The 14,839-nt window shown below is 33.9% G+C and overlaps 1 protein-coding gene across 1 annotated transcript; it reads right to left on the bottom strand.

Annotated features, from left to right (window-relative positions):
- Positions 1-21: 21 nt before the first annotated feature.
- Positions 22-13,221, bottom strand: LOC107662188 (dnaJ homolog subfamily C member 2-like). Its single transcript, XM_016452108.1, is given in 17 exon segments — positions 22-110; positions 2,135-2,295; positions 5,274-5,384; positions 5,461-5,561; positions 5,648-5,835; positions 6,996-7,065; positions 7,152-7,240; positions 7,319-7,468; positions 7,721-7,842; positions 7,916-8,007; positions 8,815-8,880; positions 8,978-9,058; positions 9,137-9,278; positions 9,373-9,471; positions 10,973-11,072; positions 11,074-11,228; positions 12,977-13,221. Coding segments are annotated over 17 exon segments (1,851 nt in total). The 5' UTR covers positions 13,032-13,221; the 3' UTR covers positions 22-41.
- Positions 13,222-14,839: the final 1,618 nt, after the last annotated feature.

The raw sequence follows: 14,839 nt of genomic DNA, 5'->3' as shown, positions 1-14,839 counted from the left end.
GACCATGTTTGTGTGTGTTTTCTTTCCCTGCAGCACTTTCGTCATTTCTTGTTTTTAGCAGTGACCTGCTCCTGGGCGGCTTTCTTAGCCTTTATCATCTCCACCAGCTCCTGCAGAAACACAGAGAGAAGCACATCAACATCTGCACATAGAGATCAGCATTTACATTATGATAAGTGTGTGTGTTACACACAACGTTATAAGATATTTTTTAATTTTATTAATTATTATTACTATTAACGTTATTAATTAATAATAAACATTAATAATAATTACTACTATTAAAAAATTTTTTATTAATTAAATGGCACCTTCTAAATCTACATTATTAATCAGCATGCATTATAAGAGTGTTACAGACATAAAAATGATTATAATTAAGATTTATAATTTATTATTATTATTACTACAACCATTTAATATGCATTTTTGTAATTACATGGCACCTCGTTTAAGTCTACATTAATCATATTATAATAAAAGTGTAATTACTAATTAATAATTGTTAATTTTTTCTCTAAATAATTGTATTTAGAAAATATTTTATTAATAATTACTTTGCACCTTATTCTAATTTAATATTTATTTCTTAATATTTATTTCTGTGTAATAATACTTTGGCAATTAGCTTGCATTATAATAAAAGTGTTATAATAATAATTATTATTATATCCATAAGTAATAGTTATTTTTAATTGTACCAATTAATAATAATTATGATTATTATCGTTGTTGTTAGTATTATTATTATAATAATTATTATTACTAATTTAATAGTTTTATAATAAAGATCTTGTATACTTGGCACCTTATTCTAATTCTACCTTATTAATATTTGTTTTTGCTTATTTCTTTGTTTTGTGTATTAATTCTTGGGCAATGCTGTATGTTGACAGTTATGCCAAAATAGTACTTTGAATTAAGGGGGAAAAAAAACAAAACTCTTGTTTTTTTTGTAGGCCTGGGCGATAAAACGGTATTGATATTTATAGACGGTACACCTTCTTCGATGACGATATAAAAAATGTTCGATATAGCGCACGATATAGGCACGTGCTCTGAGTCACGCAGACAGCACACACAAACATGAACACATGCTGAATTGAGTGCTGTGCCTGCCTGTGATGAGGAGATTGTGAATAAAGAATGAATATTAGTCGAATTTAAAATAAACATTTGCATTTGAATGTTAGGAGTGCGTCAGGGAGCGTCATCAGTGGAGCACGAGATGCGGTGATGTAAGTGACATTGTTGCATTTTAATGTTTTATAAGTCTAGCCCACGAGACGCGCCGCTGCTGTGTTATTCATTCAAAATATTAGAGAAATATAGAAGCTCAATGCGGAGAAGATCTTGATTAGGTGAAAACCGAAACCAAGCCATTCACACAGAACGCATATTCAGCGCATTTCTAAGTCAGATAAATACGACTGCTGCACTCAACGTCTCACAGAAGAGATGTATAGAAAGCCATGCAAAGTTAAAACAATTTAAACTTTTAGAAAACACGTCACGAATTTGTGGAGGTTTATTCTGTTTCACTGCATCTCATATGTTTTTAAAGGCAATCTTCGTGATGGGCGCTTCGGCTCTTTGGATTAAGCAATGCATAAATACATGATGCTGTTTTGTTCATAATTGTTTATGCAATTTACGAAATTATATTTGATTTTTATGAGTTAATTTAGACGTAATGCATGTTTTTTTTTATAGAGTTACTTCCTTGCGTTGACAATTTAAATGTGCTGCATTATTTTGCTCATTGCGCCCTCCTGTGGCTTCGGGAGACAAGACAAGTTTCTTTAAGACCTATTTAATCTGCATATAAAACATTAGAAATTAGATGTTTAATTTTTATTTTGTGTTTGATTGTTAAAACAAAAAATATTTGTTGTTTGTCTCAATAAATTGGGTTAATTTAAAAATACAGTGGTTAAATAAAAAACAAAATTCTATTGCTCTTGGTTTTAAAAAAGGTTATAAAAAAATGTCAATAATTATCGATACCGAACGATATGAAACATTATATCGTTGATCAATTTTTTAGCTATATCACCCAGCCCTAGTTTTTTTGTGTTGCACAACCCTGTCAGTTTTTGATGAATGATGCAGAAGCTCAACCGGAGCCGCTCACCTTGTATCGCTTCATGCAGTCTTTCTTGGAGCGTCCGGGCACGGCGTCAGAGATCTTCTCCCAGCGCTCTGCCGTGTTCACTGGGTACGTCTTCAGCGCCTGCTCCAGAAGCTTCTGCTCCTCTGTGGTCCAGGGGGAGGAGTTGGATTCAGCGCCTACAGCTGGAGGAAACGATTATGTTCAGAATGGGACTGTTTTTGCAGCACGTATACTGTGATGACTCGTAGGACTGCACTGCTGCAGGATAAATCATATTTTAATCATGATCACTATTTATGCTTCTCTCGATTTAAGCGTAATCATTTGCATTTTGCATTGGTAAGAAGCCTCCACAAGCTTTCATGGCTGCGGTTGCCAGATGCCAAGAGTTTAAATCCCCCAATCAGCTTTTTTCATAAATCAATAGATTTTCTGCCCAGTGGTTTAATCTTTACTTAATTATTTTTTTTTTTTTTTACAAAATAATCATGATTATTAATTAGCCTGCATTATAAGTGTGACAGACATTATAATATTAATTTATGCATTTAGCAGACGCTTTTATCCAAAGCGACTTTCAGGCTATACATTTTTTACCAGTATGTGTGTTCCCTGGGAATTGAACCCACAACCTTTTGCGCTGCTAACGCAACGCTCTACCACTGAGCCACAGGAACATTATTATTATTATATAACAATATTATTATTAGGAATATTATTATAATTAAGATATATATATTTAACAATCTTATTTTATTAATTACTTAGCACTTCATTCTAATTCGACCTCGTTAATAAAAGTGTGTGCCAAAGACATTATAATATTATTATTATTTAGGTATTTTTAATTTATTATTAATATCGATTATTTATAAAAAATATTTTAATTACTACCTACATTTCACAGTTCGAAAGTGTGTGAAATCCAAAGGTTGTGGGAGGGGTGTTGCTTTTCCTCATTACTGTTCTTCCTGAGAGAGAGAGAGAGAGAGAGAGAGAGAGAGAGAGAGAGAGCAGAAATACGCCGTCATCTGGTTTGATTACTATACCAGCTTCTAAAAATGGAAGTTGGTACGTGCTGATTGGCATTCAGAGCAGCAGACGGAAGTGAGTGAAAGAGAGTTCTTCCCAGATTTGGTGGGATTTTGGCCAGGGAACATATAGAGCTCCTTTCTAATATCCCCTGCCTTTGCTGTCTGCAGTGGAGTAGAGGATAAACCTACGTATGTTCTCACCTAAGGTTAATGCAAAGGTTAATGAGTAGGCATAGAATGCTTCTCTGATGAGCTAATCAAGAGCATGCTCTGCCAGAATCTATTGCTGCCTTTAAGTGCACCTGGGAAGCTGCTGCTTCCGAGATGAGCATTTGTTGTTGATTAATTATTATTATTATTATTAAAAAATGTTATTTTATTAATTACTTGGCACCTTTTTCTAATTCCACCTTACTAATCAGCTTGAATTACAATAAAAGTGTGTTACAGATATTATAAGTATTATAAAAGAATTATAATTATTATTAATAATAATAATAATAATAATAATAATGTATAATACAATATTTAGAAAATATTATTTCTAAAAAAATCTTAGTTTGATTATTCTAATTCTACCTTAATATTTGTTCTAGACAGGGTTTCTTCAGGATTTTTAAGCTCAAATTTAAGACTTTAAAGGTCCCATGACATGCTGTTTTTGGATATATACGGTTTTATCCTGATTAAAGCTTTAATACAGTACGGCAACTGCACGCTCATCCATGTTTAACGCTTCTCATAGCTATGTGAAAATAAGCGTATAATTGTAACAGTTCATTGTTGGAGGTGAGCTGTGTGTGTGTGTGTGTGTGTGTGAGAGTGAGTGAGTGAGTGAGTGAGTGAGTGAGAGAGAGAGAGAGATGCAGAGCGACGTGAGGAACAGTATTAAGAACCGCTGCTTTTGAACATTGATTTTGAATCTTGTGAATCCATTAGAATCGTTAGAAGACAGAATCGCGATTCATATATGAACAGATTTTTACGTGCACCTCTAGTTTTCTCTTCCTCTTCTCTTCTCTGCTGCCTTTTCCCGGGGGCGGGGTTTATCTGGGTTTGTGATGTCACGAACCCGGGAAGTAACTCGTTGTAGTCCCTACCAGCCGTTTTTGTAGGCATTAAACTGCCAGAATTAAAAAAAAACGATATCTCCGTTTGCATTGAACTTTCAGCTTCGTAACTTTGCAGATATCGTTTATGCTCAAACAGCAACATTACACACTAACGTTAAAAAAGTGAAATCGCAATGAACCACCCTTTAAATAAAATGGATGAGTCAAAAGTATTAATTATGTTAATTTAAACAATTATCAATAAATTATTTGAATTAAATAACACAAATACATTTTACTGTTTAGATTTTTATAATGAATTTATAATGAATATAGATATAGATATGTAGAATATATTGAAATAAATTAGATTAAGTATTTCAAGAAGGTTAGGACAATAATTAGTGTATACAATTAAACGACTACATAATTCCTTAAAAATAATAATATACAGAATTGAATAGCAAGTGCTATAAAAATAGTATGAACTGCTAATACATAAATACAAAAGAAGTTTAATCGTCACATTAAGCCATATAGCAATTCCGGTCTTTCTGTCCCCATATTTAAGACCTCCTAAAATCATAATTAAGACTTTCTTGTACAATTTAAGACTTTTTATGGCCTTAAATTTAATACAACTAAATGTAAGACTTTTAAGGACCCGCGGAAACCCTGCTAGATGTATTAATTTATGAATTAACAATATTAAAATATTAATTATTGTCATTATTTGTACGGTGTAATAATGCTTTGGCAATCAGCTTGCATTATAATAAGAGTGTTTTATGGATATTTTAATTGTAATTATTATAATTAATATTAAGATATTTAAAAATGATGAATAATAATAATAATAATATAGTAGTAGTAATAATAATAGTGGTAAATAATAAGATTTTGTTTTCTTTTTAAATAATAATAATCATTATTATTAATGTTGTGTTTGTTGTTATAATAATTATTATTATTGTATAAGTAGAAAACAAAATCTTATTATTTACTACCTTATTATTCTAATTCTACCATATCAATATTCATGATTAACCGTTTCACCATTATCATGCAACTTACCATCAAACCTCTCTGATGGCACAGCATTGTCTACAGTCTGAGGAACAACTGAATGCTCCTTCTTGAACTTCTCAAAGGCCTTTCGGTTAATCTCATCTTTCTGGTGAGGATCTGCCATCAGGAAAAGCGAATTAGCTGTACTACTTCAATCCTGCGTACGGCATAAACCCAAACCACAGTTACATACCCAGTTTCTGCAGTGTTTTTGCTTTATTGATGACGTCTTTGGCGGTTCTCTTCACGCCGCTGCTGGAGTGTTGGTTCATGTAGTTGGCAATCACCTCCCACCTGTCCGATCACAGCACATTTCAGTCAGGAGCACGGGATCATCCGTACAGTCTGTGATACAGCAGATGGTTTCCATGGAGACTCACCTGGCGTTGGTTCCGGCGGGAAACAGGTTGACGGCTTTGATGAGCAGCTGCAGGTCTTCCTCATTCCAGCCTCTGTTATTGGCTCCTCCTCCTCCTCCTGCGCTGGTGTGTTCAGCCCCACGCGCCGCCTGCTGCGCCTGCATCTCCACCTCCTTCTCCTTCTGCATCTGATCATTCACCTCCTGCACCTGCAAGCACAGAAACTAAAACCTCAGAGCAACTTACAGGACCATTCAGAAGTTTCTCTTCAGCAGGGACACATTAAATTGCTCAAATGTGGCAGTAAAGTAACTCATAATGTTTCTAAAGATTTATATTTAAAATAAATGCAGTTCTTTTGAACTTTATATTCATCAAAAATAAAATCCTAAAAACATATTACAAACTATATGGTTTCCAAATGTGATGATGATAATTATTATTATTATTAATAACAAATTATTAAATATTTGTTTTGTAAATGTAAAACTAATAATTATTAGCAGTATTTTTTATTTATATTTCAAATAAAATGTTGTTTTTTTTAACTTTCTAGTCATCAAAAAAAAAAAAAAAAAACATGATTTTTGGCAAATTATGACAATAATAATTTTTGTAATTGTAATATTATTAGTATTTTTGCTGTTCTTTTGAACTTCCTATTTAAAAAAAATCAAAATATTCTTATTAACATTATATTTTTAATTGTATTATTCATTATAATTATTTTTTAAATGTTATTAATATAATTCTATTAAAATATTTTTACTTGGCACCTTATTCTAATTCTACCTTAATCATATTTATTATTGCTTAAATTATTTTTTGTGATTATTTGTTATGTGAAATAATGCTTTGGTAATCAGCTGTCATTATAATAAGAGTGTATGTTACAGATATTATAATATTAATTATAATGATATTAAGATTTGTCAATTGTATTAATTATTATTATTAATAATAAATTATAATTATTAGTATCATTATTCATATTTATAATAAATGCTGTTCTTTAGAAATTTCTATTCATCAAAGAATCCTAAAAAAATCAAATCTCTCATGGTTTCCACAAAAATATGTGTCAGCACAACTGTTTTCAACATTGATAATAATCAGAAATGTTTCTTGAGCAGCAAATCAGCATATTAGAATGATTTCTGAAGATCATGTGACACTGAAGACTGGAGTAAATTCAGCTTTGATCACAGAAATAAATGACAGTTTAACAGATATTCACATAGAAAACAGTTATTTTCAATTAAAATAATTTTTCACAATTTATACTTTATATAAATAAATGTGTACATTTATAGCTCAACAAAGCAAAGAGTGTAAATAGGGAGCGTTTTGACCGGTTTCTGTTTCTCACCTGATTCTCCAGAGCCGCTTTACTCCGTTCTTTACTCCCAGAGGCCAAAGCTTCATTCAGCGTCTGCAAACTACAAATCAAACCAAAAACCTCAATATTCCTCCCACATGCAGCTGTGTTTGAGAAGTAAAACAACATTATATTTGCAAGCTTCACCTGGTCAGCTCCAAGCGGTCGCAGAGTTTCTCCACCTCCTCCATCATCCTGACGCCGTCGGCCTCACTGTCTGTGAAGTAGCTGTGAGTCTGAGAGAAGCAGAGAGACAGATGAGGACGGGAAGCTCTCGGACAGCTGAATGGGAATCTGACCTGAATGTGACCTGCCTTGCAGGTCGTCCTGAGCTTCTGCCGCTCTTTCTTGATGGCTTTCTTCTGGGCTTCTTTCTCTTTCTTGGCCTGCTGTGCCGCCTGTCGCGCCGCCTCCTCCTCCTTCTCCCTCCGCATCCGCGCCGCCTCCTCCTCCGCCTGACGCGCCTGCACACATACAGCAACGAGAGAGAGTCGCTTACAGACAACATATGCAGAAATATCCATATACACTAGTCAACATTTGAAGTGGATCAAAATCAAAAATCCTATATATATATATATATATATATATATATGTGGAGAGAGAGAGAGAGACAAACATATATATACAAAATTCTTTTCTTGATATATTGCTAAATATATTGTGATATTTAATCTGGTTGATAACAAGAAACAGAAGTGTTTAGAGGCACTGACCCGCTCCTTCTCCTCCTGCTCCCGTTTCTTCGCCTCAGCTTTGGCCTTCTTCTCCGACTCTTTCCTGGCTTTCTCCTCCTCTTTGAATTTCTTTATTCGCGGGTCGCAGTTGTAGGCCGTGTCTGAAACACATCACACACATTGACACAGACGCTTACAGTGAAATCAGGACCCTGTGTCTGAACCGACACTTACCAACGAGTGTCCGTATCCTGTTCATCTCCTCCTTCTTCCTCTGAGCTCGAGAGGCTCGGTTCTGTTTCTCAATCCACCTTCTCTCATCTCGACTGACAGACACACACAGCAAAATCACACACAGACGCCACAAAGCACAAAACAAAACAGTGTCATTGTAGTATAACTGAGATACTATTATAGTTGTATTAATATTTTGAATTTGCTTTAATATTTTTGGTTTTCACTTTAATTTTAAATTAAAGTTTTAGACACAAATACCACAAGTACAAAAAGGAAACAGTAATATGTTAGTATAATTGAGAAATATTTTTTTTATATTTTGAACGAGTTTTTGATTTTATATTTTGTTTTAATTTTCATTTTTATTAAAGTTTTAGACAAATATCACAAAGTACATGTAGTTTTTTATTTATATATATATATATATATATATTTTTTTTTTTTTTCCCTTTAATTTTAATTAAAGATTTTACCACAAAATACAAAAAGGAAAGTGATATTATAGTATAATTGAGAAAAAATAGTTTTTAATCAATATTTTGAATTCTTTTTTTATTTTTAGATTTTATGTTATAACTTTAATTTTAATTAACATTTTTGTAATTTTGTTGTGTGTTATTGTCATTTTTATTTTTCATTACCTTTATATGTCTATATTGTTTTTTTTTAATTAATTTTTATTTTGGTTTTAGTTACTTTTGTACATCAACTTAAACTCAATAAAAATGAGAAATATTGCCTAGTAACTTTTTTTAAATAATTTATTTCATTTATTTTAAGTGACAGGATTTTTATGGTTTAGTGTGTTAACTATAATAACCCTGCGCAGTAATACTTACAATATTACAAAATAGTAAACCAAAACCAATAACATATGATCACAAAATATTATTCACCATTCAGCTTTTTCCTTTTCCTCCTCATCTAAATATGAAAATTCTCTCCACGAGTCAAAGTTGTACCTTCAGAAACAAAAGGAAAACAATTCATATTATTTGTTTTGTTTCTCTGGCATTAGTTTGGTTCAAAATCTATGATTAAATTTGATATTTTACTTACCAAAAGGAATAGAAATTATCCACCTCTTCAAAAGACGCGTCCATGCTTCCCAGACTCGAGATGTGTTTTTTAACAGACCACCTGATTGAGAGAAACACAGCAGCGTGATCTCAATGCACTGAACCGGAATCATCTGAATCAGTCACGAGAGGCGTTTACCTGCTGTTCCTCTCAAACACCGGCGCAAACACCACGAAGAAGTTTTCTTTGCCTTCTGCTTTTGAAGGAACCATGTTGTCAAACGTGGGATCCACGCTGTCAAACGCTCTCCGCTTCACGGGATCCGACAGCATCTCCATCGCTGCATCACACGAGAGCAGATCAAGGATCTGAAGACTGATTTTCAAACACAAATGCCTTTAATTTCACTTATGCTAAAGCAATAAAGTCCAAACCTTTTGTTATGCAAGTGAAATAATCATTATCGCCCTCCACAATCTGCTCTCCTGCTGCTTTCCGCTTGTCCGGGTGATGTTTGAGGACCATGGCTTTATCTGTGGAGAACAACAGCATGTTACTGCGAAATAGCTTGAGTATTTTGAAGTCTCTTCTGCTCACCGAAAAATTTGAAATATTATTACAATTAAAAAAAAACTGCCTTCTATGTGAGCATATAGTAAATTGTAATTTATTCCTGTGATCAAAGCTGGATTTTCAGCATCATTACTCCAGTCTTCAGTGTCACATGATCTTCAGAAATCATTCTAATATGCTGATCAAGAAACATTTCTGATTATTATCAATGTTGAAAACAGTTGTGCTGCCCAATATTTTTGTGGAAATAAATTATTTTCAGGATTCTTTGATTAATAGAAAGTTCAAAAGAACAGCATTTATTTGAACTAGATACATTATAAATGTCTTTGCTGTCACTTTTGAGTTCAGTTCAGTTCATTCTAATCATGAATGAACTGAATCATGAATCATTTTGAGTTCAGTTCAGTTCATTTTGAGTTACTTTAAAAATAAAAAATCTTTCTGACCCCAAACTTTTGAAAGGTAGTTTATCACGTTTCCACAAAAATATTCGGCAACACAACTGTTTTCAACATTGATAATCAGAAATGTTTCTGGAGTGACACTGAAGACTGGAGTAATGATGCTGAAAATTCAGCTTTAATCACAGAAATAAATTACAGTTTAACAGATATTCACATAGAAAACCGCTATATTAAATGCTATTAATATCTAACAATTTTTACTGTATTTATGATCAAATAAATGCAGCCTTGCTGAGCAGAAGAGACTGCTTTCACATTATCTTAATTATTCTAAACCTTTGAGCAGCATTATACAATGATTTCCAAAAGCGGAATTTTCACCAGCCATAACTTTAGGCTGCAAAGTCACATGAGCCTTCAGAAAACATTCTAATATGCTGATCAAGAAACATTTCTGATTATTATCAATGTTGAAAACAGTTGTGCTGCCCAATATTTTTGTGGAAATAAATTATTTTCAGGATTCTTTGATTAATAGAAAGTTCAAAAGAACAGCATTTATTTGAACTAGATACATTATAAATGTCTTTGCTGTCACTTTTGAGTTCAGTTCAGTTCATTCTAATCATGAATGAACTGAATCATGAATCATTTTGAGTTCAGTTCAGTTCATTTTGAGTTACTTTAAAAATAAAAAATCTTTCTGACCCCAAACTTTTGAAAGGTAGTTTATCACGTTTCCACAAAAATATTCGGCAACACAACTGTTTTCAACATTGATAATCAGAAATGTTTCTGGAGTGACACTGAAGACTGGAGTAATGATGCTGAAAATTCAGCTTTAATCACAGAAATAAATTACAGTTTAACAGATATTCACATAGAAAACCGCTATATTAAATGCTATTAATATCTAACAATTTTTACTGTATTTATGATCAAATAAATGCAGCCTTGCTGAGCAGAAGAGACTGCTTTCACATTATCTTAATTATTCTAAACCTTTGAGCAGCATTATACAATGATTTCCAAACACACACAAACTCAAACTTACGAGCAGCTTTGATCTGTTTCTGGGTTGCTTTGTACCTGACGTGTGCGAGACCTAAAACAGCGTAGTGATCTTGGTTCTGTAACATCAAGAAAAGCGTGTCAATACTCCTCCAGCTGCAGCTCCTCATCCTCCTCTTCCTCAGACAGCTCCTCCTCTTCCTCCAGCTCTTGAAACGAGGCCGACACATTTCGACTCCTGCGCTTCAGAAACGCCTCGAACCAGCGACCCACTGGCTCAACCTGAACCTGCTCTGAGGCTGAGACAAAGATTGTACACATTTCATAAAAAACATACACAGCACATTGAAGGTAATTTCTTATATTAATTCTATTTTTATTCGATTTTGTTATGCCATCCAAAAAGGAACACCACAAAACAGAGAACAAATACAACTTTCACACCCCAACATACACACACACACATATACATATATATATATACACACTCTACCGCTCAAAAGTTTGGGATCAATAAGTCTTCTGCTCATCAAGGCTGCATTTATTTGATCAAAAATACAGAAAAAAAACAGTCATCTTGCTAAATGTTATTACAATATAAAATAATGGTTTCTATTTGAATATCCTTTAAAATATAATTTATTTCTGTGATCAAAGCTGAATTTCCATCATCATTACTCCAGATGTGACACTGAAGACTGGAGTAATGATGCTGAAAATTCAGCTTTGTATCACAGAAATAAATTAGATTTTAATGTATATTAAAACAGAAAAATGCTATTTTACATCGTAATAATATTTCACTATATTACATTTTTTCCTGTATTTTTGATCAAATAAATGCAGCCTTGATGAACATAAGAAACTACTTTAAAAAACATTAAAAATCATTCTGATCTCAAACTTTTGACAGTGTATATACCGATCAGGCATAACATTATGACCACCTTCCTAATATTGTGTTGATCCCACTTTTGCTGCCAAAACAGCCCTGACCCATCGAGGCATACACTGTGCAGTGTGCTGTGGTATCTGGCATGTTAGCAGCAGATCCTTTAAGTCCTGTAAGCTGCGCGGTGGGGCCTTTATGGATCGGACTTGTTTGTTCAGCACATCCCACAGATGCTCGATCGGATTGACGCAACAAACTGCGATGCACTGTGTATTCTGACACCTTTCCATCAGAACCAGCATTAACTTCTTGAGCAGTTTGAGCTCCAGTAGCTCGTTTGTTTGTTCGGACCACACGGGCCAGCCTTCGCTCTACACGTGCATCAATGAGCTTTGGCCGGTTCACCACTGATCCTTCCTTGGACCACTTTTAATAGACAGACCGGGAACACCCCACAAGAGCTGCAGTTTTGGAGATGCTCTGACCCAGTCGTCTAGCCATCACAATTTGGCCCTTGTCAAACTCGCTCAAATCCTTACCCCTGTCCATTTTTCCTGCTTCTAACACATCAACTTTGAGGACAAAATGTTCACTTGCTGCCTAATATATCCCACCCACTAACAGCTGCCGTGATGAAGAAATAATCAGTGTTATTCACTTCACCTGTCAGTGGTCGTAATGTTATGCCTGATCGGTGAATATATAGCATCTAAATTATGTCATAAATTAACATAAGAAAATTACTTACATTACAATTGCACTTAGCAGTACAGTATTTGTTATTGTTTATTAAAAATACATCACTTCACTGATTTTTTGTTTTACATTGCACATTATCTACTTAACAAATTATATAAATCTTACTAAGATGACTTTTTACTTTGTTTTCACTATATTTTGAGAAAAACCTTTCTTTACATAAACTGAAATCAATTTAGAATTAATGCAAATAAGTTTGGTGACAGACACAGCTGATCATTTGTTTCTGTGTTTTCATTCAATTCAGCTCTCAGCGATAAAGCATGCCAATACGACCTAATCACAACAACTGAATACGAGAAGTCTTTCTAATAAGGTGTGATGTGTCCAGATGAGTGTTTGTCAGCAGGATGATGCAGATCTGAATCTCTCTCTCATCATTACTGTCACACTCACCGGCGACCGCGTTATAAAGCGCTGTAAGCTGCCCGTCTGACGCCTCCTTCAGCATCTTCACTAGTTCACACACACGGACGACCTAAAGAGCTCGCATTAGCGTGAAAGATCGGCTCGATTCGGGTATTTCTAAGCCGCTGTTTCGCCCGGGTCTGCCAGATCCACATGGGCCGCGCACAGCTGTCTGCTGGGGAACTCTGTGTTACATTCACAGCCTTCCGCTGCGCTGCCGCGTGATGACATTTGGTTCCGCTACTACAGAGTTCCAATTAGACCAATTCACCATGGTAACGATAATTCCCGCCAAAACACTACTTAAGTTTATTACTGTAAAACCAAAATAATAGTTTTTTTCCCCAAATCAATGTAAAAAGCAGAATAACCTTCTGTACAACAGTGCCTGACTAATATGACACTACAGTTTTATAGGAGTTACTAGTCAAATGATGGCATTTTGCTAGAAATTATGGCAAATTTATTTATTTTTATATGCATTTATTTATTTTATATGCAATAATTTTAAATAAGCTTAAAAATTAGAATAAGGCTTTAATTTTCTACAACTTTTACTCATTACTGAATAATATAGTAACATAATTATTTATATAGTGAATAATGTGATTCTATAATATACTGTAATACAGTATTTACAGAAAAGATACTGTAATACAATTTTTTAAATTAAATAAGCATGAATTAAGGATATAGGATATATAAATGCAATGTAATTTAAATATTACATTTGCAGTATAGCAATAAAAACAATATAGGAAAAAATCTATTACATTATAGATAAATGATATGAATAAATTATTATTATTAATACCCTATAAGGATTTAAGATGCCAGCTGAACGATTAGAATTGGCAGTATTTGTCTTGTGATTCATCAGAAAATGCCATTTTAATTGATCACAATTCACATTTCTTCCATGTGATACAATCTTTATTGACAAATAAAAATATCCATTATGAACATCTGTACAGATTACAGTAAACATACAGAAACTGTTGGCATCTCAGAACAGGTAAGAGACAGTCTGACTCACAAACCTGTAAATCTACCAAAACACTCCTCAGGCCGTCTGTAGTTTACAGTTCACGCCTCACATAGCATCAGTATGTGGAAACCCGAAACATTAGACTGTACATCTCGTGTGGCGAATAACTTCACCATAACAATCCTGTTTTTTGTTTTAATAAAGGACGTAGTCCAAATGTTTTAGGAAATGTACATTTAGTTAGTTTAGCTGTTGACACTTCACATCTCAGTGTAATCTAAAGGAAAGTGTTATGTGTACAACCGCTCAATCCAAGCGAACGACTGGCACTGACCTGTTCATTTTCACATATCAAAACACATCCGCAACACACACAAACTAAACATGAGCTGGAGGGACGTGTTGGGGTTCAGTGTGATTACAGCAGATCTGAGATCATTTTTGTAGTGAAATAGGACCTGTGCATGTTCTTGACTGGCTCCGTGAGATTCGCCCGTAAGCATTTTTTCTTTTCTCTGACAAAATTCACAGTTCTGTTCTTGTCAAAATCACCTAAAGAAAGACCTCATAGAAGAGTTAAGAGCAGAAAAGATTAATACATTTGCATTGTAGTTAAAAACCATCATACATTATTTGTCATCTTCTGTCTTTTAGTATACCTACAAACGTTTATTTTTTAATCAAAGCACAAGATGAGATTACGACCCTCCTGCTCACCATCTAATTCCCAGAAATCTCATCGACTGGAATCTCTGATGCTTTCAGGAATCCAGTTATCCGGTCAGGAGCAGCAGTGAAGGGGGCTTTTAAAGGGCTCGTCTGAGTCTTAAAGGGAAGTCTGGGGTCACGACAGAGCTAACGGA

This window comes from Sinocyclocheilus anshuiensis, unplaced genomic scaffold, assembly GCF_001515605.1.
Source record: "Sinocyclocheilus anshuiensis isolate Anshui unplaced genomic scaffold, SAMN03320099.WGS_v1.1 scaffold1543, whole genome shotgun sequence".
In the NCBI taxonomy this organism is placed as follows: Eukaryota; Metazoa; Chordata; class Actinopteri; order Cypriniformes; family Cyprinidae; genus Sinocyclocheilus; species Sinocyclocheilus anshuiensis.
This window is presented reverse-complemented; position numbering and strand designations above follow the sequence as displayed.